Below are 23,539 nucleotides of genomic sequence, written 5' to 3' on the forward strand. Positions count from 1 at the left end.
AAAATACTTAATTCCATTGCTTTTTTAATTAATCCATGACTTCGTTTAGTATAAGTAGCTGTTCGTTTTCTTTCACTCTCAATTCTTTCTATCTTTATTTTATTTCTTCCCATTTTGTATTTCTTTTTTGAGGATCTCCTATTTATATTTTTACCCTTAAATAATAAACCCTTTATCTCTTTTTGATTGGTCAATTGTCTGGTTTAAATATATAATTAGATTTGTTATAAATATAGTTAATTTAATCTACAAATTTATTGTAGAAGTTTCTTTTTTTCTTTTTTTTTTTCTCGTTTCTTTTTGTCTCTTTTCTTTAAGTATAATTTTTTATTAGAATTTTTACTATTTAATTAAAATAGATTTAGGGTTTTTCTTTTTTTCTCTTTTCGAAAAAAATATGGAAAATTAAACAATTATTATAAATTGTGTTATATATAACGAAAAAGAATATACTAATTTGTTCAAATTCAAAAAGATATTAAGTTAAGTTTTTATCTGTATTTGTTAAAAGCAAAAAAATTAATTCTAAAAAGATAAATAACAACAAAATTTCATTTAAAAAAGAAAGAAAGAGTTAATGATTTTTATTAATGAAAAAACAATAAAAAAGAAGTTTAGTTTTAAATGAGCCAATTACCACAAAATAATTCTCAAAAACTTCCTCATGAATATTTGACATTGGAACAAAAGTTAAGGTTAATGATTGGTGAATATATTTGTTTAATGAATCCTTTTAAATTTTTTCCTTCTTTGAATGAAATTAAATCATGTGTTTGGGCAAGTGGATCAATGATTTATCCAATTACTGATATTTCACCTCCAATAAATCTTTGTGATGGTCCTTCTGGACTTAGAATTGGTTCTAAATTGTTTATTAAAAATTCTACTTCTTTTCCATCAGCAACATGTATTGCTGCTACATTTAACAAAGAAATGGCTCTAATAGAGGGAGAAGCTATTGGAAGTGAGTGTGTTAATAAGTCTATTGGAGTTCTTCTTGCACCAGCAATTAATATTCAAAGACATCCATTAGCAGGAAGAAATTATGAATGTTATTCAGAAGATCCTGTTTTAGCTGGGGAAATGGGGGCTTCATATATTATTGGAGTACAAAAAAATGGAATTGCAGCTTGTGTTAAACATTTTGTTGCTAACAACCAAGAAACACAAAGAGAAGAAATTAATGTAGAAGTATCACAACGTGCTTTAAGAGAAATTTATGTTGAAACATTTAGAATTGCACTTCAAGGAAACCCACTTACTTTAATGACATCATATAATAAAGTAAATGGACAATACGTTGGAGAAAATGAAGAAATGAAGATGTTATTGAGAGAAGACCTTCATTATAATGGAATTATTATGACTGATTGGTATGCATGTAAAGATACTATGAAAATGGTATTAGGAGGAAATAATCTAATTGAACCAGGAAAACCAAGTAATTATACTGAATTATTTGAAGAAATTAAAAAAGGAAATGATAAACTAATGAAAGAAATTGATGAATCTGTTGATAGAATAATTGAATTTACTAACTCTATTAAACCAATAAAACAAATAATTAATTCTACAAATGTGACTCTTTCAGTTGCTAAAGAGGGATGTGTATTATTAAAAAATAATCAATGTTTACCATTAAAACAGTCATCAAAAATTTGTCTCATTGGAAGTGCATCATATAAACCATTTGCATTTGGTATTGGAAGTGGTCAGTCTAATCCATTAAGAGTTATTTCAATTAAAGAAGGATTATTATCACAAGGAATGTTTATTGATCAACCAATTGAAAGAATTTATTCTCAACACGTTTATCAACAAAATAAAAGATCAATAGATACTTATATGGGTGTTTTTAATTTATTTAAAGATTATGAAGAATTATTATTTGAGAAAAGATGGGGTATTAGATGTTCACAAGAATGTGACATTGCTGTATTTACTATAGGAAGAGTTTGTGGTGAGTTTTATGATAGAACACCACAGTCATTTTATCTTCAACCAAATGAAATTAATACAATTAAATGTATTAGTGAGGTGTTTCATTCTGTTAATAAAAAGGTTATTGTAGTTTTAAATATTGGTAGTGTTATTGAAATTGAAAGTTGGAAAAACCTTGTTGATGGAATTATTGTTTGTTGGATAAATGGAGAACAATGTGGTAATGCTGTTGCTTCAATATTATCTGGTCAGACAAACCCATCTGGTAGACTTCCAACAACTTTTCCAATTACTTTAAGTCAACCAAATTTGCAGTCATTTCCAGGAGATGACCCAATTAAACCAACAAAAGTGATATATGAAGAAGATATTTATGTTGGATATCGTTATTACACAACATTTAATCAAAAATGTTCATATCCATTTGGATATGGATTATCATATACTCAATTTGAATATTCTAATTTTAATGTTTCTGTTGATTTAGAACATCAACTTATTCACTTTACTGTAACTGTAACAAATATTGGAACTTTTAAAGGAAAAGAGGTTATTCAAATTTATGTTTCAATCCCAGAAGATCGTTTAGAACATCCATCTATTGAATTAAAAACATTTGGTAAAACAAAAGTATTATGTCCAAATGAAAATCAACAACTTTCTTTTACTAAAACTTTTAGAGACTTTAGTTCATTTGATACTAATTCAGCTTGTTGGATTATGGAAAAAGGTAATTATACTGCTTTTGTAGGTAAAGATTGTTTAACACCTATTCTTTCTAAACAATTCTCAATAACTAAAACAATAATAGTTGAACAATCACATTTATATGCCATGCCAATTACTCATTTCAATTGTTTTTCAAGAAATTTAATACAATAAATTTAATGATAAGTATTCTTTTTCTATTTTTTTTGAAGAATAAGAATAAAACCTATCAAAAAAATTTAATTTAACTTCTTTCATTTTGTATTTTGTTTATGATAAATTTAATTGTTCAAATTCTTTTAAAGTATTTCAATTTGATTAATGAAAATAGAAATTGTTTAAACAAAACAATTCATACTTGAAGATAATCATTAATTACATTTTTATTTCTAAAATGAATCATCAATTTCATATATATACAAAAGTAGTATTTTGTTATTTATTGTGAGTAAAACAATATTAGTGTAATTAGTATAATATGATTGGAATAAGAATAATATTAATAAAAAAATACAATTAATTAATAAGGATTAATAGTATTTTTTGAATAAGAACTAAATATTTTTTTTTATTTTTAGGTTATGAGTGAATGTATTATTTTTGATAGTGATTTACAAGGATGGAATAAAGAAGAATTTTGTAAGAGTATATTAAATAAATCTTATTTATCATTTTATATTCAAACAAATTCAAATTTAGTTTTTGGTTTTCATCTTACAAAGTCTATTAAAATTATTGATTATTATTCATATGACTCTCAATTATCTTTCTTTCTTTATTTTCCAAATAAGAAACAATTACCTTCTAATCCAATGAATCAATGGATAGGTATTTGTATTCCAACTGAGGAAAGAAATACCTTATTTCATCTTGGAATGAATGATTTTGAAAGTGATGTTAATTTTTTAACAATAAGAAATACCAAATTATTTTCTCGTGTTCATCTTTTAGATGATTTTTTTCTTTTAGAAGAAGGTGATATACTCCCTGAGATGGAATTTCAAATTTTAAGGTTGATAGTAATTCAAGTTTTATGAAAATATATATATTTCTAGTTCATTTTTTTTTACTTATTAATAAATTATTATTTATAGGTATATGTCTTGCAGTGAAACACCACAAGAAAAAGAACAAATATATGAAAACCTTATGACAGAAGATCAACGATATTTTGAAGGTAAAAGAAATTGGTTAAGACAACAAAGCCTTGAAGAAATTTTTGAACCTAATGAAATTAATACCATATTAAATGCATTAAATTCTGTAGATAGACTATGGGAAAACGTTTGTATGCTATTTATCAAAAAGATATAAAAAAGAAGAGATATAATCATATCATAGATTTATGAAACGAAAAGAAGGTATCATAAATTTAATCAAGAAATGAAAGAAAATGAAGACTTTTTATCATCAATAAATAAACAATTTGATGAAATGGAAAAATCATTTTTATCTTCAATAACACAAAATACAATAATTGGAAAAGAAACAAATTGAGAATAAAAGAAGACAAACAATAATAGTAAATTGAATTATTTGTAAGAAAAAAAAAATATTATTTTTATTATTAAGAATAATATTGAGTATATTCGCAATCAACACATTCAGGTATTTCTATTTTGATTGATTTTACATCTTTCATTGATTTAATTAATTCACGAGTTTGAACAGTAATATTTGTTGAAGAAACTAATGTTTGAGAATACCTAAAGAATTGACTAAAAGGAAGAATGATTGGATTAGCATAGTCATAAATACTTGTTGGGTTGTCATTAATAGTAATAATTGGTAATTTATCTAAATAAAATGTAAAAGGTGCAATAACATTTATCAATGATAATGAAGTATTTGATGGAAGAACTTCATAATCAATAAAGCTCAACTGATTTACATAAAACCCACCAGCAATATAAGAACTTCTAAAAGAATTATCATTCTTTTTATAAACAAAAGGAATAGCAAGAAATTCTAATTTACGATCTATTTCAATAACAGCTTGATATTCTATTGAAGAATAGAAAGTAACATTAGCAATAATACCATGATGACTTGATTCAATAATATATTTTTGATTTTTACCAGTATAATTTAATTGAGTAACGTTAAGATGTCTACTAGTAACATAAACTTGATTTTTAAATTCTACAATATTAATTATACTTGGTAACATTTGTTTATCTTCATAATGATTATCTGAACAAAGTGATATTTGGTGAATGAATGGATAATAATTATTCATTAACTCCCAACTTTCATCATATGACATTGTAAAATTAATTGATTTTAATTGATTTTCTTTTGTAGAATTTACACAAAAAATAGAAGGAGATGTAACAGATGGATAACAGTTTTGTTTTTGTAATGGAATAACAAGAACAGTAAAATTACTTGAACATCCAATATTTGAAAATTCACTAAAATACATAGAATATGTAGGTTTTGGATCTTCTATTGTAATAGTAACTGGATATGGTTGAATTATCATTTCTTCTGTAGTATTTAATTCAAAGGAAATAACTAATCTTTCACATTTTTTATAATGGTCAAACCACCCACTAGTAGCACAACCAATGAACTCTCTATTAAAACTAAAACGAGAATCATTTAATGTAATTTTTGGTAGAATAATGTCTCTATTGAAAAAACCTCCGACTTGTTGTTCAATAAATGTTCCATAAAATGTTAATGAATAAGATGGGTCAACAAAAGTGTAAAATTGTGTCGTATTTTTAACATCAATAAAAGGGGGGTCTTCGTAATTAACTAATAATGAATTATATCCTTTACTACAAACATATGACTTTTTAATTGTTATCGTTCTCATTATTAGAAAAAATATTGACACAAATAATGATACTCCAATAACAACTTTTAAATAATATTTTACTTTAAATTGTTTCTTATAATATTCATCTCTTGTATTTTCAGTATTATCATTTTTCTTCGTGTCAGAGTCATAACTATATAACAGATCTTGCATTTCTCTTAATTTTTTAGTTCTTTCATTCTTTTTTTTGTTTTTTTTTGTTTTTTTTAATATTTTTGAATGTTTGAAAGATGGAGCAATATTCAGATTGTATAGAAAAGCAAAAATAATGAAAAATGAATGATTGAAATACTCCACACTTTGTAAAGACAAGATAGCAACAGTATAACACATTCTATTATCTTGTATTTATCATAATAAATCAAAAATGAAGAAACATGACAATATAGGCAATATAAAAAATACTTCATATGAAACAACATTCTAATGTAAAGACATTACTATGATATGGAACAAACAAATAATGCATAAAAGTGAATGACAATATCACAAAATACCAGATATATATGTATTAGATAAAAAAGAACAAAACTAGTTTATTATTTGATATAACTAATGTTGAATATCACAATATTAATTGAGCCTATTTGAAGAAAAGAAATATGTATAAGGAATTAAAGAATACTCTAATGAAAATAGAAAAGTTAAAAGATGTCAAAATAATTCCAGTAGTAATTTCAATAAATGGATTAATAAATAAAGAAAGTAATAAATTAATTAAAGAATTAAAAATTGAGATTAACATCGAGAAAGAAATTAAAAACAATGTAATTAAAAACATGATAGGTGTCATGGAATACTGCTTCTATCACAACCAAACATACTCCGTAGAGTTGCTTGAAGATGAAGAATCATTGGGATTAGTCTCCCATGATCCAGGAACAATAGAAGCTATTCCTATTAATACTTAATTAATTGCTTTATTATTTCTTAAAAAATTTTATTTAACCAATTAATTGCAAAACAATACAACACTTCAATTAAAATTCTATTTCTTTATTTTTTGTTGTATTTCTTTGTATTGTCTATTTATCATTTCATTTTTTGTTATTCAGTGTTTTGTTTGTGTGATATGATATTAAGAAATATTATTATTGATTGTTTTCTTATTCCTTTTTATTACGTATTAAACAGTCTTTTATCTTTTGTTATTTCTTGTGTCTGTTTTTCTATCTTTTATTCTTATTCGGTTTAATTTAATTGTGTTTATTTCTTTTCAAATAATTTATCCAAAAATTCATTTATGTCTTTTTGATGTTCACTTGTTCTTTCTTTCGTTTTTGGACTCTTATTCTTTCTTTATATTCTTCATCTTTCTTGTTTCTTTTTATTTCTTTCTTCTTTACTACGTTTCATTTCATATGTTTCATTGTGTTGTGGTTTTTCCTTTGTTCTTTTCATTTTCGTGATTTTCTGATTCTTTCTTATGATTTTATCATTTCAGACTTGTGGATTTTATTTTCTCTTGTGTTGTATATTCACTTTTATAATTAACTCTTTATCCTTTTTCTTGATTTTCTTTGTGTAAATGTCATATCTCTATATTCTGCTTCTTGATTATCTTTTCTCTTTTTGTTTCGTTGATTTTCATTTTGTATCTCTTTTACTTTCAAACCTTCATATTTTTCTTTCTTCTTTATTATTTCCTTTCTTATGAAATTACTCTTCTATTTCTTTGCTTTCTCTTTCTTTTATCATCATTTTTCTCTTTGTCTATTCTTCTTTTTCATGACTTTCTTATTCTTTCTTTTCTTCTTTCTATTTCTTCTTCTCTATTTCTTCTTATTTCGTGTCTTTCTCTTCTTCTGTTGATTTGTTTGTATCTTCTTTTTTCACTCTGCCATCAAAATGCCGTTGTCTATTCTCTTCTTTTATTCTCTTCTGAATAACTTCATTTCATCATTTTCTTTCATATTTCATATTTGTTATTGTTAATGATATGAGTATCATCATTTCTTTGTTGATTGTTTCGAGTGTTTCTCCTCCCCCTTTAATTAGTGGTTTGCTTATTATTTCTCCTTTGTTCTTTGAATTGGTTATAACCTCATTTGATTTTTGTCTAATTACTTAAATCACACTTAAATCACTCAGTCTCATTTGTTGTTCTTGTGCTTGTTATTTATTGTTATGTGACTTAGTGAATGTTGAGTAAATTAAATTACTACGAGAATTAAAAATGAAATTGGCAACACCAAAACATCAAAGAAATGTCACTTAACCCATGAATAACACCATAATTCTTGTCTCTATCATACCTGAAGAATATACTCAACAACACTTCTAGAAAGTGTCAAAAAGATAAATTATTCTCAACAATGTAAAAGACAATATAATCAAATTTGATTATAACTTAATTAGTTAAGTCTAGTTTTTATTTTCGTTAAGTTATTTATTGATTTAAATAAAGAATAACAAAAATTAATATTCAACAAATAACAATTAAAAGAGTTTAATCTGTTTTTTCTTCCTTTGTTTCTTGTTTGTTTTGTGTGTTGTCATCTGATGAAATACTTTCAACAATAATATCATCACCAACATTTTCTCCATTCTCATCATCAACAAGGTCATCTGCAACTGGACCAATTAATAAAGCAACAATATCGTCTTTATGTTCTTCAGAAGCTAATTCAATAGCAGTTTTATTTTGGGCATTAAGAATTGTTTTATCAGCACCTGCATCTAACATCATCTGAACTATTTGAATATCCCCACGAACAGCCCAATGTAAGGCAGTACTTCCTGATTCATTTTTATCATTAATAATTCTCTTAATTTCATCAAAAGATAGAAGAAATGAAGTCATTTCTAAGTTGTTATTTCCGCAAGAATAATGTAATGCAGAATTCCCATATTCATTTTTTACTGTTAATATATCATGGTCTTGTTCAATAAATGATTTAACAATGTCTAATTCTCCATACCGTACTTCTTCAAGAAACACATTCACAGATTCAACATCAAATCCGTTGGTTTGCATATTCTTCTTTCAGTTTCTATCTTCTTTTTTTTAGGGTTTATTAATCATGTTTTATAAAACAAAAAAAAACAGTTCAAAAATTGAATTTTAAACTATTCATTCTTTATTCATGCCTGAGGACGATATTTCAGCAGTTATTTGGGATATTTTTGTTGTTTCAGCAATGTTGTTATCATTCCTAGCTTTTGTATTTAGTTTATTTTCTCATTGGATTAATAAACGAATTAACCTTCAACGAAAAGAGAAGTTTTATAACCTGGCACAACGGTTGTCGGTTGGTTATTAATCAATCGTATTTGTTTGCTTTTTAGAGTTTTTTTGAAACCAACCACAATTTGAAATAAAAATACTTAAAAAATAATGTATACTATAGACTTCTTTGAATAACATTACAAGACAATTATATAAACACAGAAAGTATTGTTAGTTAATTCATTGAAGTGTCAAAGTCAATTGGAGATAGTATAATTAAAGTAAATATTATAACATTATTATAATTCATTAATAATTTGTGTTTTTTAAAACACAGTGAGTTTGTTGATTTTTATTTTTAAAAGATTAATGAATTATTAATGAATTTTTATGATATTATGTGTTTATGTGTTATTTTTTCATTTTAGTATTATATCCTATTGTTCAATTGTAATATTGAATGAAATAATAATATTATTATTAAATATTTATATTAAATTAATAATTTAATATTGAATGATATTTCAATAATTTTATCATTTATAATGTTATTTTATTTCATTATTATTATTTCTACTGAATTTCTCTTTTCATTTATTCTCTCTTTATATATTCTTTTTATATTTAATTTCATTAATAAAATTCAAAATAATTTATTCTAATAAATGAACAAATGAAAAGTAGTTAAATTAAGTGGTATTAGATGTATTTTCTATTATTCTTTGATAATACTACAAATGGTAATACCCTTCATCAACTTTCACACCACCCTTTTTCAATCAATAAACCAACACAAATTACTTCTCATACCAAAACACATAACTATCTAGTCTTAAAAAAATCAGAAAGAACAAATATTAAGAAAGTTAAAGTTAGGTGTTATACAAAACAACATTTATATTATTGTTTTTTTGTGACTTTTTTGACATGCGTGGGTATAAAACTGAATTTGAAAAGAACAAGAAAGGTATTGCTATGACAAAGGTTAAAATTACTAAACAGATTATCTCCAATAACTTGTTTATTTTTTATATTGAATGGATAAAACAAAAGATCTGAATGTGTTTATTGCATTGAGGATGAATTAATGAAATAAATTGTGAATTAACCTTTTTACTAGAACATCGTTTCGGGATTTAATTTACCTCCAAAATAAGAAAATATCTTGTTACTAATTTAAAATAATTGTGTTTTATCTGTTCATTGGTATTGACTATAGAGATTGAAAGATAAAATGAGAGATGCTCTATATAATAGTTGAGAAAAGCTAATATAATTAATATATTCTTAAATAAGAAGTTGTTATTATTAATGTATCATTTTCATTTTATAAAACAAAACGAGAATAACAAAAATTCAATCATCTCAAAAAAATAAGTCGATTAAAGTAAAAGATTTTTTATTTAGTTCTTTTGGAGACAATCCAAACAAAAAATAATGTTCAAAACTTATTTTATAGGAACTTAAAAATCAATAATGTTGGGTATTTTTTGTTTTATTACTATTGCATTTGCTATTGATGGAAGTAGTTATTCTCAATGCCCTTCACCATACCAAATTCCAAAATATCCATTCAAAGAAGAATTTACATTTGATGCCAACTCAAAGCATCCTGGAATATGTGGAGAAGATTCTGAAGATGTTAGTTCTATTTGGATAGAATTAAAGAATGATGGAGAGATAGTCAAAACATATACCATTGATGTAAGTAGTTCTATTGCAGTTCATAATACTTGTGATAGTGAATGTATTGATGCTCTTTCCAAACATTCTACCTTAACAGTAGCAGCAAAATCAAGTCTTTACTTAGTTCTTAAAGGAAGTGGAGATGTATCTATTTCTATTTCAGAAAATAAAATATCTTCTTCAGAAAACCCTGTTTCAGTTACAGTATTTCCATATGAAGAAGTTTTTACAACATCAAAAGTATCCTCATTATGTTCTGGATTAACTGAAGGTGTTTTCCTTGAATTTCCTGATATGGCTAAAGTACCTATAACCCTTAGTACTTGTGGATCAACTGCAGCTGTACAAGTTATTCTTCATAAAAAAGATTCATGTGAAGTTCCTGAACAATCTATTTGTGAAAATGGAAATGGTATTATTGCTACATTCATTGGAGAGCCAATGACAATTGAATTATTAGGTGGAAGTGAAGGAGACTTTAATGAAGGAAGTGTTTCTGTTCAATTAAAATATAATACAGCACCAGAATGTGAAAATTCTACTGAATTTAATGTAGATGAACAAGGAGGAGTTCTTATGAGAACAGTGTATAGTGGTATTCCAAAAAGTAATGATGGATGTAGTAAAGAAGTATATTCATATGATATTATTCATATTATTGGTGTTGAAGAAACTGAAATTACTTTTACTGTTAGTAAAGATGTTAAATATGAAATTCATGTATTTGAAAATTGTGAAATGAAAGAATGTATTGAGTCTATAAGTAAAAATGAAAATACAACAACATTTAATTTAGATTTAACTGAAAAAAGTTATTACATTAAAGTTGGTATTAATGCTAATGAAAATGTTGATTATACACTTCATATTAAAGGAAGTGATGAAGAAAATGGACTTTCAACTGGAATGAAAATCTTTATTGGTATTTTCATTATTGTTGCTGTTATTACTATTATTGCTGGTATTATAGCAATTATTTTTGCTGTTGTGAAAACAAAAAAGAGTGGATACAGTAATATTTAATTGACTAATTAAATAAAACATTAATTACTTTTTATTATTTATTATGAAAATTATTATTAATAAAATAATTTAGAGAAATTGTTAGATAAATTATTTATTAATTTCTTTTAATACTAATATTTTATTATTAACTTATACGATTATCTTTAATTTTCTTATTTTCTTTAAGTTTAATTTCTTTTCACCATTCATTATAATTCTTCTTTTCTTTTTATCTTTTTTCTAATCAAAATTACTTTAACTTTTGTATTGTTGATTATTCATTTTTTTAATTTATTTTCTCTTTATGATGTGATTGGTTCAATATTTTTCTTATTTTGTTCTTTTTTGTAGTACTTTTTTTAAAGTCGTTTATATATTTTTTGATTATTTATTATTGTTCGTTATAAATAATTCTTTGTTTGTATGAAATAATAATAACTGAATTATGTTAATGTCAATTTTTATTAATTTCATTGCAAGTACAACGTTTATAATTCAATTTTAAATATACCAAATTGAGTTATTTTTTTATAAGAAGATATTAATTTTTATGTTTGTTTTTGTAAATAATGTAATTTATTCATTTTTTTTCTCTAAAACTTAAAACATAAAATTTAATAATAAAAAGAATAACAAAAATTAAAAACTATTCAATCTCTTCCAGTCATTCTCTTTAATCTCACCATGACTGAGTCAGTATCTGGATTGTATGGATGGTCTTTACAAGGAATTTCCATAATGACTGGTAAATATCTATCATATCCATCAAGAATGTCTCTCATTGAATCTGCTACGTTTTGTGTTATTAAAACAATAGCAATATCAGTTCTATTAACATACTCGTTGAATGTTTGAGCAATTTTATCGTGTTGTGTTTCTGTTAATAATAAGTATGTAATTATTGTTGTTATGAATAATAAATAAACAAACTATTGTCAACAATCAGAAAGTTTGTACGTTTCATTCTATCAATAGATCCAATACCAGCAAGAAGAAATCCAGTAACACTATCTTCATCTCCAATGATAGCAATTTGACAATCTCCTTTTCTGGCTTGAGAAGCTTGGTTTTGGGCTTTTTCTTGAGAGGTACTCATTTAATAATATGAGATCGTAGTTTAGATTTTATTCTTCAAGAAAAAAACATATTTTGATTTTTGTGCATAAAATAAAAAGCTTAGCCTATTCAGGAAATTTTAACATTTAAAAATCTTTGTACAAAAAAGAACAGAAAAAAGAAGTGTTTTTGTTATAAAAAAAGGGTTATAATAACAAAAAATAATGAATTATATACTAAATAATGTTATTTGTTTACCAAAGCCCAACACGAGCTTTTGCATTTTTTTGTTTCCATTGAGGTTGTTTTGCAAAAGAATCTCGAGACATTCCAAAAACTTTTTCAAAGACACTATCTTCAAGAAAAGATTCAAGAGAACCACAAGCAACTGTAGTTAATAATTTTGGTTTTTTTTGTAATTCAGCAAGAGAATATTTACGAGTAAGTTGAAGAAAAATATCATTAACATTTTCAATAACCTCTTTTTTTCTTTTTAATTCTTGATTTCCAAAGAACAATCTTTTAAATTCTTCAGGTTCTTCATCAGGTCTAATAAATAAAGGATTTAGAGTGATATTTTTTATTTTAGCTGATTCAACATAATCCATCATTGTTTTTAATAATTTAATAATTTCTGTTAATCTAACTTCTAATTTTGCCCAAAAATATAATTTATTTCCAAATGTTACAACAATAATTCTTTGGTCTTGTAATGTTTGAAGATTTAATTCATATAATCCATCCCATTCAATAGATCCTGTACATGCACTAATAGTAAATGCATGTGGAAATTCTGGTAATGAAGTTTTAAAAAGATAATTAAATTCTTTATAAGTTTGATACTTTTGAATATTTTCAATAGTATCTTTATTACAATCAAATACAATTTTACTTCTTAAAATAATTTCTTTAATTTTTTGATATTCAGGACAATATTTTCCTTCTACAATTATTCCTTTTCCATTAATATTAATTAAATAACTTCTATTATAATCAATCAAATTTAAATGATTAATTTGTATTATTCTAATACCTTCAGTCCCTCTTTCTTTTCTAATTTCATATAACTCATATTTCTCTGGATAAATACTTTTTTTAATAATAATACCACCTTTGTGCATTGCAATAAATTCTCTTTGTTCAGCCCCTTCAACAACCCTAACATGGACTGCATCTAGTTGATGTTTTTCAACATAATCAACAGTAAGTGCAGCAGCTTTTCCTCTATGAAGAATTGAAGCATTTTTTCCTAACCAAAAGAAAAGAGCATGTCTAAATAAATTTTTCCAAGGATAAGTATAATGAAATACATAACATTCATTACTTTTTAATATGAAACAATTCTTTTCTTCTTCAATTAATTGAAGTGAAATATTTTCAACTTTATATTTTTTAAATATTCCTTCTGGACTAAACTCTGGTACTTTTTTTTCTTTATATTCAACTTCTTTAAATAGTACAGCAACATTAAATGGTGGTAACTCTTTTTTTATATTTATTGTTGGACTAGAAATTTTTGGTCTTGAAAGTATTGGTTCAGTCCAATCACTAAATAATTGTTTAAATAAAAGTGGTTCTCTTGACTGAAAAACAATTGTTAATTTTCCATTTTTTAGTGACCCACATAATTTTGCACATGCCTCTCTTGCATTTTTTGATGTTTTTAATCCACACCATAAAAATGAATTCCATCCTGTTGTTATATAAAACATATGAAGTCCACTAAGACTTTTTTTAGAAAGAATGTCTTGACTTACAAGAATTTTTTTAACTTTTTTTTCTTCATATTCTAATCTTTCTAACTTTAATGTTACTCTTCCTTGATCAAATCCATATTTTCCTCCAATTGCTTTAATAAATTCTTCATTTTCATTTCCTTCATCTTCAATTACTATTTTATAACATGGTTTTTCAAATGATTTATATTTTAATGCAAAATCTGCACATTGTGATTTTACTTGTAAACTTATTTCTTTACCTCTCCAGACATATAACTTTTTCTGATTATCATCTATAAGAATACCCCCAATTTTTGAATTTAAATTAGAGTATGATGCTACTACTTCTACTGTAATAATATTTTTTTCATTTCCATTTTGTGAAACAAGTAATAAAGTACAAATAGATGGTGCATATGTTCTTCGTTTTAATGTTACTGATGTTCTTTTTAATTCCTCTGTTACATGACGTACAAGTTGTTGAGACTCTTTTGATGGTAATGAAATATCAGTTGTAGGTTTTGTATTTTCTTCTTCATCTTTTCTTGTTATTGATTTTCTAATAGAACTTCTTAAAATTGATGGTGTTCTTTGAATAGTTATATTTTTATCATTCTCTTTTGTTACTGACTGTTTTAATTTTTCAGTAACTTTTCTTACAACTTCTGGATTCTTCTTCACTTCTTGGTTGTGTTGAGATGATAAGTCTTGAGATATACGAGATGTAATCCTTTCAGTTTTCTTTTTAAAAAGATATTGAGAGTTTGTAGTTAATTTTGATGTTGGTTTTCCTTTAATTGGAGTGATCTCTGGTGTTTTAACTGAAAGAGCTGAATCAAGTTGAGTTAGTTCTTGTTTTGCTATTTTTTTAATTCCACCTTTTGAAAAGTATAATTGAGTCAACACCTGAAGCATTGGGTCTTTTTTATTATTTTCTGTTAATTTGTCTTTTCGTTCTCTGTCTTGTGGAAACATAATGTATGAAAATGAATTTGAGATTATTTCAAATCTCTATGAATTTCGAGTTAATTCAACCTTCTCTATTTTAATTTTATCAAACTATTTTTAAATTTTGGTTTTCTCTTTTTAAATGAAATTATTTTAAAATAGTATATTTATAATTAACTTCTCCATCCAAAAAATTTTAAATATAGCATTTAAAAAACTAAAAAAGAGGTTTTAATAAAATGATATTCAGAATGTAACAGATTTCTTATACTCTCGTTCTAATTCAGCAAATGGTTTTTCTGGAATATTTTTTGATTTTGTTTTCTATTTGATAAATGAATGAACAGATACAATCTTAAACGAAAAGACAAACATCATATCTTCCACACATTGCAACTGAATCGCCAAAAACAGTTAGTACTTTTCCTAATGGTTTATGAGCTTGAAACCCATTAAAATAAATATGTTCTTGACAATCAGATAATGAAATATTTCCTATCATTATGTTAATCCATTTATCATAAACCCAAATAACAAACCATATTTATCAAATGTTCTTAATATACCACTAAAATATTGATATCCATGTCCATAAGTTACTACAACATAAAATGGCCAATCAACGTCTTCTAAAAGTGAAGCTGTGGCGTGCCAAGAAAGTTTACTCATTCAGAATTGTTTTAGTTCTTTTTCTTTAAAAAATTAATAATATGTACTATAATATTTATTATTATATTTTAATTATATTATAATAACAAAAAATAATAACAAAAAAAAACTGAATTTGTTCTTACTCAAGTTTCTTGTAATAATTAATAGCAACAATATAAATATTGTATGATATTAAGATGATCAATGAAGCAATACAAATTGGTAAGAATTCAACTGATGGAACAACTTCCATTTTATAAGCCATTATATGGTCATCAGTAACAATGACAATATCATTTTTCTTATCGTTATTAACATCACCAAATACTGGTGGCATAATTGGTTTACAAATATGATCAAATTCTTTTTTAGCAATAACATTACCATTTAAATCTACAACATTTACAAATCTACTTCCTTGTGATACAATAAATGGATCTGTTTCATTCTTTCCATAAGTGAATTTGAATGATACTATAGAAGGTTTGAAAGTTTTAGCATTCTTTTCTTCAAGGTCCCAATATGATTGAACCTCAGCCTGCCATTTTAATGCACCATTATTGGATACAGATGTCATTAGCCCTAAATTATTTAAAAGTATAATATCAAATTTAGGTCTACCATCATGGGCAATTTCCTGGTTTGGAACTAATAATGGTGGTAAAATAATAACTTCCACATTTTCTTGCTTTCTTCTTAATAAATCGAATCTACGAGCTTTGGTACATGCATTCTGTGAGAATAAAAATTTGAAACTTCCCATTGTCATAGCTTGAACTTGACAACTAATATCATCGTCAACTCTTGAATAATCTAATGTATGTGCAAATTGATGAGTAAATACTTCATCTAATGAGTCATCTCCATCAATATCAGCAAATGCACTTGCTGATGACATTGTTGTACTTGATAATGAAACATGGAGTAATGGTTTTCCTGTAAATAAATGAATAACTTCAATACCATTTTTTTGGTGTGCAACAAATACATTAGGATTTTTAATTAAATCAAATGAGTTATATGGATATTTAATGTCTTTAGTTTTAGGATTAATTAATTGAGTTGGGTTATTAACCATATCTCGTGCAAAATGAGAAGGAATTATTTTAGTGTCATAATATGATGTCCATTGATGTGGCATATTTTGGAATACAGCATCATGAAATTCATGCCATTGTATTTCACCAAATTCTTCTGTAAATGAACTAAATATTTTGAACTTCTTATACTTCTCAATTTCATCAGTATTTTGTTCTATTAATTCTAGATATTCATCTTTTTCATCAGTTTCATGTTGCCAAATTACTTGACCATCTTTAGTACTAAATGCGTAATAATTCATATGTTCTTTTAACATATCTTCTGGATCAAAATCATCATTAATTAAATCTTCTTTTTGTTCTTCAAATGTTTGTTGAAGAGTAACTCTAAAATCTTCTTCAAATTCTTTATCAGCTCTATTTCCAGAAAGCATTTCATCATATGAAGTTCTAAATGCTACAATAACAGCTCCTTGATATTTAGTTTGAATGTCATAAGGAACAACAATAGCACTAACTTCTTGTACATATGCTTTAGCTTTTGATTTATAATAATTTTGTCTCCAACGAATAGTTAAATCGGGATTAAAACAAATAACCTCAAAATCTCTCATAATCACAATGATAATTTGTGATCTTTTTTCAGTATTATCATATTTTTTATCATATCCACTTGTAATGTAAATAGGAAATGACTTCTCTGGTAAATTAACTTCTTTCTTTAACTCTAAACTTCCTTTCTTAACAGAATACATAGACAATTTCTTTGATGCAAATGGAGCTAATACTATATCATTAATTCCATCTCCATCAATATCTGTAATTATTGGAACAGCATTTAGTTCACTTGTTGGATTTCCACTATATTTATATTTAAATATCAGTTCTAAATCAGATACTCTTTGGTGATGAACTAAATAGTACCATCCAGCAAAACAAAAGATAAGAATTATCCATTTTATTGTATTCATCTTAATTTTGTTCTTCTTTGCAATTCTAAGTTCTTCTTTTTTTATTTTTATTTTACTTATAAAATAGTAAATTTTAATTAAATTATAGTTTATTCTAAAAATTTTTTAATTTATTTTTCATTCTTTACTCCTCGTCTTAGTTGTGGAGCTCTTTTCATTAATTTACCACTTTCTCTCTTAATTCGTTTTTCTTCCACCTTTTTCAATTGGTCTCCATAAGTTTGTTTATCAACTTCTTCTTTAAGTTCTTGTTTTGAAAGGAATTTAGGTTGTTTTCCTTCAATAATTCGTTTATGGTTTTCTTCAACCAAACCACGTTTAATTATTTCTTCGTTTTTATATTTTTTTTGCATTGTAATTCTTTGGTTCTATTATGTTAATAACATTATTTTTATTTGAAAATATATTGTAATATTTTGTTTTATAATACTTTTTATTTTATATTTTAAACAAACTAATTGTTGTCGTTTTTTTATTAATTTTTCTCGTTCTTGTGCGTCTTTACAATTTTTAATTTGTTTACTTAATTCATTGGCTTCTTCTTTTTGTTTTTCTTCTAAAAATTTATATTTTTTACAAAAACCTAACATTGAAACTTTACCTCCTTCTTCTGTAAATCGTGGGTCTCTGCGTTCTATCTTCTTTGGTTTAAATATTTCTATGGTTCTTGAAACTTTCTTTTTTGCTGAAACTTCCATTGGAGCATCGTTTTTACCCATGATGAACTGTTATTTTAAAGAACTATAAAAGAAAATTATTTTTCAATTACTATCAATTCTTTGTATTTAAAACATACCTTGTCTTAGAAAGACTCAAATAATTTTAAGGTATTTATCATTTCTACTAATGAATAGAAAGTCAAATCCTTTTGGGTTTATAATAATGGGTTTTTTATAATTTTTATCATTTAAAACAAGTATAATTTTTTTATTTAGTACTTTTACTAATTATTTTGAAATAATAAGTGTTGTTTTTATTAATAAATTATTTATTAATGAAATTACAAGTAATGTTATTTATATAATGTTTTTGTTAAGATTTTTTTCCTTCAAACTAATATTTGAATAATAATGATAATATAAATTACTTTATATATTTAAATAACATGAATATATTTATTTGCAAACATAAAAATTCCATGAAAAATGTTTGTTGAGTAATTTTATATTATAAAAGAATAATTTTATACTAATTTTTATATGATGAATGTTTTTTATTAACATTTCTTTTATCATTGGTTTAATAACTATCATAAAATTTATTAAATTAAAATAAAAATAAAATTGAAAAGATACTACATCACTTTAGAAAACTAAATAATTAACTTGAACGATATTGTATAAAAAGGTATTAAATTTTTTTGTTGGTAATAACTAACTTGACTCTGACTACATTAACCAATAAAAAAAAAGAATAATAAAGTAGTAGAATAACTGTGTTTTTTTAGTATTAGACAAATCTTCTCACGAAAAAATAATAGAAAAATATCGTTTTCAAGTTATGAAAGAAAGGTACTCTTTAAAACTAAAAATAAAACATCATGTGAACAAAAAAATGAATAAAAAGTATAACGAAGAAAACCTAAAATCAAAAATAGAAATTCTTTTTTCTTCATCGTAGAATGTATAAAAAATGAATAGTAAAGAAATGAGTTGAATAATATAGCATTAAAAGGGTGGTAAATATCGGGAAATGTAAAATTAAAAAATGAATAAAGTATAAAAAAAGAAGAACAAATAATAATAAAAAATAATAAACTAAACTTGAAAATTAAGAATATAAATAATTAGTTCATTTGTTTGTGATGAGATTGAATTTGAAAAGAAAACTGAAATAATCAATAGAATGAGTGAAGTTGGAGTAAAAGAAAAGAAACATAAAAAAGGATTATTTGATTTATTTTCTCGAATTAAACATACAACAAATGAAGAAAAGAAAGAAAAAAAAGAGAAAAAAGAAAAGGAGAAAAAAGAAAAAGAAGAAGCAAAAGAAAAGAAGAAAGGACATGGAAGAAATGAATCACAAAATCTTAAAACTCCACCTATAGCTGCTAATCCAAAAGTAGCAGGGTATGCCACTGGTTCAATGGTTAATCTTTTAAAGAATATGCCTGATTGGAGAGATCAAACTAGAAAAGTAGTTGTTGAAGGGAATTTTGAAACATTTCCTATTGCTGGAGATTTACCGCGTTTATTAAAACATTTATCTATTGTACGTAAAACAAATGAAAATGAAATTTCTTGTTTATTCCCAGAAGATGGTAATAAAACTGATGGTAAAGTTAAAATTGTAGTTGATGTACAAGGAAATAAAGTTACAACAGGTGATTGTTTAAAAGTTATTCAATGTATTACTAAAATCTTTGATGAAAAACATTGTGAACGAGTAGAAAAAGAATGGAATGCTGTTATGGATAATTCAGAAGATCTTTCTGTACAAAAAACATTTTTAATGAGAGTATTAAAAAGTGTTTATGTTGACGAAGGATCAAATGAAGTATCTCCTGTTATTACATTTTTAAAAGCAATTAATCAAAAAATTATTGCAAGTTCTACTATGAAATTAAAAGCAGTATGTGGTAATTTGTTTATTAAAGATGCACGTTTGTTTTATTTATTTTATTTCATTTATTGTTTTTTTTAATACTTATTATTATTAGAACCAATGGTTTGGGAAATTGCAGTAATTCTTGATGGCGACAAAACTATTATTTCTCATTACAGAAGACAAGAAACTACATCAAAAAATTCAGAAGAATATTTTAGATTTTTATGGGAATTACGTTTAGTATTTAATAAAGAAATGACTCAATTACAAGAATTAAAAATGGGTATTAATGACATTGAATTTAATCCAAATACTATTTCATCTGTACGTGAAAGAGTTGAGTCAACATTAGAATCTCTTAAATTTGAAGATTGTGTTGTGTCTGATTTAGAAGATTCAAGTTCTGAAGAAGAATAAAGTTAAAAGTATCTTATTCATTTTTGAGTGAACATTAAACCATTAGTTTATTATTTATTTTATAATCAATTAATAAATATACTACTGAATTACTTTATACTTCCATAAAACCATCTAATCTTCTTTTTTCCCTTATTTTATTTCTTTTTTTAATATAATTTTTAATATTTAATGTACCTGATACACTTTTTTTGTAAGTGAAGCAAATAATTTATCATTATTGAAAGGAAATAAAACTAATGTATTGACAACTTAATATGGTAAAGACTTCATTCTTAATAAGAAATCGTATTGGTTAACTCTTTATTCTTTTGTTTATTTAAATTAAAAAAAAACTAAGTCTTTTATTGCAATCACTTAAATAAATTCTTTTTATTTCTTATATGGACCTTCAAATCCTTCAAAATCACATAATAAAAATAAAGGATAATATGAATATTTTTCAATCATTGAACACCAATTCCATGCTGAAGTTAACCTTCCATCAATACAACTTCCTCCATCTGACCCACTTCCATCAAATGCATGTTGGAAGAAATGTCTTAATATTGCTGAAGACCAAACTTTAGATGGGTAATGCTCAAAATATAATTGGATTTTGTCAATAAATTTTTTTTCTAATAGTTTATAAGAAGTATGAAGAACTGGTGAAAGAATCCATGGTACTTGTGAATATTTGTCAATAAAAAATAAACAATTTGGTACATCTCTATCTCCTAAATGAACTACACTTAACCCTCTCCACTCTTTTCCTTCACACATAGTACTTTGTGTTTGACTAAGAATTTGATGAATAGCAGAAGAAACATTTGGACATTGTTGTAATCTTTGTAAACCTTGTCCAGTATTAACTAAACTATAACTTCTTCCACTTAAAAAGTCTTTATCATTCATTATCCATAACAATGACATATGTCTCATAACATTCCACCATAGTCTTAGACTTTGTTGAACAAATAAAAAATGTTCAGAATGACTTTGTGTTAGTCTCGACCCACCTTTTCCAAATTGAATTGCTAATGAAGAGCCACTATTTCCTTTATCTCTAAATTGTTCTAGTTCCCTTAATATTTCAAATACAACTCCACATGTTTTTGCTGATGCTTCAATTCCATCTCTAATTGAATATACAATACGAAGACCATGTTCTCCATATTGTTTTTCAATTTCTTCTAAAGTTAATCCTTCTTCTCTCAGTTTAATACATTTCATAATATCTTCTATTTTCATATTACATTCTTTCATTCCCATTTCAACAGTATAAATAGGTTTCCAGTTTTTATTCTTTACAAATTCTTTACCAATAAATTTAGGATTATAATTTATAGCATCTTGTAAAATATGCATCATTTTTTGATATGTTTCTCTCATCATAGATGGATTTGCTGCTTTGTATCTTCTTCCAACTTCAAAACAATCTTGAATGAAATCTTCTTTTAATTTTTCATCTTTACTAACTTTCATACCTTCTCTGAAGTTATTGGTAACTAATAATCCAATCATAATTCTCTTAAGTTCTTCATGTTGTTCTATAATAATTTGTTCTTTTTTAAATCCTTTCATTCCTAAGTCTTTTTGTTTATAACCATATCCATAATATATATAATCTGATTTAGCAATATCAACATTATTTGTATATTCACTAACATCTAATGCTGCTTCAATAATTTCAAGATATCCTCTTTCTCTTTCTGTTAGTCTCATAGGAATATATCTTATTAATTGATAAATTTCATTTAAACTTAACTTTTTTAAGTGATCAATATATGTTTCTTGCAAATCTTCTTTTCTTAACTCTTTTGAAACTTCAACTTCAATACTTAACTCTTTTGATTGTAAAGAAAATAACTTTTGTTCTTTAATTTTTTGTTTCTTCTGTGATTTCTTTTGTTGTTTTTTAGTTAATTCTCGCTGTTCATTTTTTTCTTTTGGTTTTGTTTCTTCTTTTCTTTTTGAAGACTCTTCTTCATTGTTATATCCTTGTGCCCTTTGTTTCTTTTTTCCTTTATTATGTCCCATATCTTTTGTTTTGTTTTAAGTAGTTCTACAAATTAACATCATTAATTTTGTTCTATATATCATTTTTTGTTTTTTATTTTTTAAGGTTTGTAAAAAACGAAGATATAATAAAATATAATAAAATTAATTAGAATGAGATCTAAAAAAATGAACTAACCCTTTGCAATCAGCATGTCAGCCGTAAAAGCCGCTGGTAAAACCCAAAAGAAACACACTGAGGCTCTTAAGAGCGTTCAAGTTTTCGGAAAGAAAAAGACTGCCATTGCTGTCTGTCTTTGCAAAGAAGGAAAAGGTATGATTAGAGTTAATGGTGTTCCACTTGATCTTATCAACCCACCAGTATTAAGAATTAAAGTTTTTGAACCATTATTCATTGTTGGTAAAGAAAACTATGCTAAATTAGACCTTAAAATCAGAGTCACTGGTGGTGGACAAGTTGCTCAAGCTTATGCCATTAGACAAGCCATTGCTAAAGCCCTTATTGCTTACAACCAAAAGTTTGTTGATGAAACTACAAAGAATGAACTTAAAGCTAAATTCCTTGAATATGATAGAACTCTCCTTGTTGCTGATCCAAGAAGATGTGAAGCTAAGAAATTCGGAGGACCAGGAGCTCGTGCTAAATACCAAAAATCATACAGATGAGCTATTTCAAATTGATAAGTTCTTAATTGTTATAAAATTGGTTTATTTCTTTCTTTGCATAATTATTTTTGTTATCAATAGTCTGATTTTATTTAATAGACTTATTCTTCTTTTTCATCTTATAACAAATAATTAAAAACAAGTTGAGGTTGTACTTGAATGATATTCTTTTTATTGAATGTGTCTTATCA

The 23,539-nt window shown here is 25.1% G+C and overlaps 14 protein-coding genes across 14 annotated transcripts, besides 3 other annotated features; 6 read left to right on the forward strand and 8 right to left on the reverse strand.

Moving 5' to 3' along the window:
• Window positions 1–624: 624 nt before the first annotated feature.
• EHI_007880 (uncharacterized protein) lies at window positions 625–2,823 on the forward strand (the record flags this gene model as incomplete). Its single annotated transcript, XM_649273.1, has 1 exon — window positions 625–2,823. The coding sequence occupies one exon, from the start codon at window positions 625–627 to the stop codon at window positions 2,821–2,823; it is 2,199 nt and encodes a 732-aa protein (XP_654365.1).
• A 407-nt stretch (window positions 2,824–3,230) lies between these two features.
• EHI_007890 (uncharacterized protein) lies at window positions 3,231–3,686 on the forward strand (the record flags this gene model as incomplete). Its single annotated transcript, XM_649274.2, has 1 exon — window positions 3,231–3,686. One exon carries the CDS (start codon window positions 3,231–3,233, stop codon window positions 3,684–3,686), a length of 456 nt encoding a protein of 151 aa, XP_654366.2.
• Window positions 3,687–3,747: 61 nt separating this feature from the next.
• On the forward strand, window positions 3,748–4,146 carry EHI_007900 (uncharacterized protein; the record flags this gene model as incomplete). The annotated part of the gene is made up of 2 exons (XM_001913545.1): window positions 3,748–3,933; window positions 3,991–4,146. 2 exons carry the CDS (start codon window positions 3,748–3,750, stop codon window positions 4,144–4,146), a joined length of 342 nt encoding a protein of 113 aa, XP_001913580.1.
• Window positions 4,147–4,216: 70 nt separating this feature from the next.
• Window positions 4,217–5,629, reverse strand: EHI_007910 (uncharacterized protein; the record flags this gene model as incomplete). Its single annotated transcript, XM_001913546.1, has 1 exon — window positions 4,217–5,629. The coding sequence occupies one exon, from the start codon at window positions 5,627–5,629 to the stop codon at window positions 4,217–4,219; it is 1,413 nt and encodes a 470-aa protein (XP_001913581.1).
• A 71-nt stretch (window positions 5,630–5,700) lies between these two features.
• Window positions 5,701–5,874: a repeat region.
• Window positions 5,827–6,398: a repeat region.
• A 3-nt stretch (window positions 6,399–6,401) lies between these two features.
• Window positions 6,402–6,541: a repeat region.
• Window positions 6,542–7,925: 1,384 nt separating this feature from the next.
• Window positions 7,926–8,453, reverse strand: EHI_007920 (ankyrin repeat protein, putative; the record flags this gene model as incomplete). The annotated part of the gene is made up of 1 exon (XM_642918.2): window positions 7,926–8,453. The coding sequence occupies one exon, from the start codon at window positions 8,451–8,453 to the stop codon at window positions 7,926–7,928; it is 528 nt and encodes a 175-aa protein (XP_648010.2).
• Window positions 8,454–10,121: 1,668 nt separating this feature from the next.
• EHI_007930 (uncharacterized protein) lies at window positions 10,122–11,371 on the forward strand (the record flags this gene model as incomplete). Its single annotated transcript, XM_649276.2, has 1 exon — window positions 10,122–11,371. The coding sequence occupies one exon, from the start codon at window positions 10,122–10,124 to the stop codon at window positions 11,352–11,354; it is 1,233 nt and encodes a 410-aa protein (XP_654368.1). The 3' UTR covers window positions 11,355–11,371.
• A 615-nt stretch (window positions 11,372–11,986) lies between these two features.
• On the reverse strand, window positions 11,987–12,432 carry EHI_007940 (V-type ATPase, F subunit, putative; the record flags this gene model as incomplete). The annotated part of the gene is made up of 2 exons (XM_649277.1): window positions 11,987–12,213; window positions 12,267–12,432. The coding sequence occupies 2 exons, from the start codon at window positions 12,430–12,432 to the stop codon at window positions 11,987–11,989; spliced, it is 393 nt and encodes a 130-aa protein (XP_654369.1).
• A 214-nt stretch (window positions 12,433–12,646) lies between these two features.
• Window positions 12,647–15,085, reverse strand: EHI_007950 (villidin, putative; the record flags this gene model as incomplete). Its single annotated transcript, XM_649278.1, has 1 exon — window positions 12,647–15,085. One exon carries the CDS (start codon window positions 15,083–15,085, stop codon window positions 12,647–12,649), a length of 2,439 nt encoding a protein of 812 aa, XP_654370.1.
• A 219-nt stretch (window positions 15,086–15,304) lies between these two features.
• On the reverse strand, window positions 15,305–15,727 carry EHI_007960 (uncharacterized protein; the record flags this gene model as incomplete). Its single annotated transcript, XM_649279.1, has 3 exons — window positions 15,305–15,382; window positions 15,432–15,553; window positions 15,598–15,727. The coding sequence occupies 3 exons, from the start codon at window positions 15,725–15,727 to the stop codon at window positions 15,305–15,307; spliced, it is 330 nt and encodes a 109-aa protein (XP_654371.1).
• A 121-nt stretch (window positions 15,728–15,848) lies between these two features.
• Window positions 15,849–17,720, reverse strand: EHI_007970 (uncharacterized protein; the record flags this gene model as incomplete). Its single annotated transcript, XM_649280.1, has 1 exon — window positions 15,849–17,720. The coding sequence occupies one exon, from the start codon at window positions 17,718–17,720 to the stop codon at window positions 15,849–15,851; it is 1,872 nt and encodes a 623-aa protein (XP_654372.1).
• Window positions 17,721–17,830: 110 nt separating this feature from the next.
• On the reverse strand, window positions 17,831–18,439 carry EHI_007980 (uncharacterized protein; the record flags this gene model as incomplete). The annotated part of the gene is made up of 2 exons (XM_649281.1): window positions 17,831–18,088; window positions 18,176–18,439. The coding sequence occupies 2 exons, from the start codon at window positions 18,437–18,439 to the stop codon at window positions 17,831–17,833; spliced, it is 522 nt and encodes a 173-aa protein (XP_654373.1).
• A 1,126-nt stretch (window positions 18,440–19,565) lies between these two features.
• On the forward strand, window positions 19,566–20,684 carry EHI_007990 (uncharacterized protein; the record flags this gene model as incomplete). The annotated part of the gene is made up of 2 exons (XM_649282.1): window positions 19,566–20,322; window positions 20,380–20,684. The coding sequence occupies 2 exons, from the start codon at window positions 19,566–19,568 to the stop codon at window positions 20,682–20,684; spliced, it is 1,062 nt and encodes a 353-aa protein (XP_654374.1).
• A 372-nt stretch (window positions 20,685–21,056) lies between these two features.
• EHI_008000 (uncharacterized protein) lies at window positions 21,057–22,703 on the reverse strand (the record flags this gene model as incomplete). The annotated part of the gene is made up of 1 exon (XM_649283.1): window positions 21,057–22,703. The coding sequence occupies one exon, from the start codon at window positions 22,701–22,703 to the stop codon at window positions 21,057–21,059; it is 1,647 nt and encodes a 548-aa protein (XP_654375.1).
• A 153-nt stretch (window positions 22,704–22,856) lies between these two features.
• On the forward strand, window positions 22,857–23,384 carry EHI_008010 (40S ribosomal protein S16, putative). The gene has a single exon (XM_001913547.1). It carries the CDS (start codon window positions 22,875–22,877, stop codon window positions 23,346–23,348), a length of 474 nt encoding a protein of 157 aa, XP_001913582.1. The 5' UTR covers window positions 22,857–22,874; the 3' UTR covers window positions 23,349–23,384.
• The last annotated feature ends 155 nt before the right edge of the window (window positions 23,385–23,539 follow it).

Source organism: Entamoeba histolytica, genomic scaffold (genome assembly GCF_000208925.1).
Source record: "Entamoeba histolytica HM-1:IMSS scf_1104750516381 genomic scaffold, whole genome shotgun sequence".
NCBI lineage: Eukaryota > Evosea > Mastigamoebida > Endamoebidae > Entamoeba > Entamoeba histolytica.

Bases quoted from the DNA above. Each gene is read 5' to 3' on its own strand.
- EHI_008010 (XM_001913547.1), top strand. From the start codon at position 22,875: ATGTCAGCCGTAAAAGCCGCTGGTAAAACCCAAAAGAAACACACTGAG.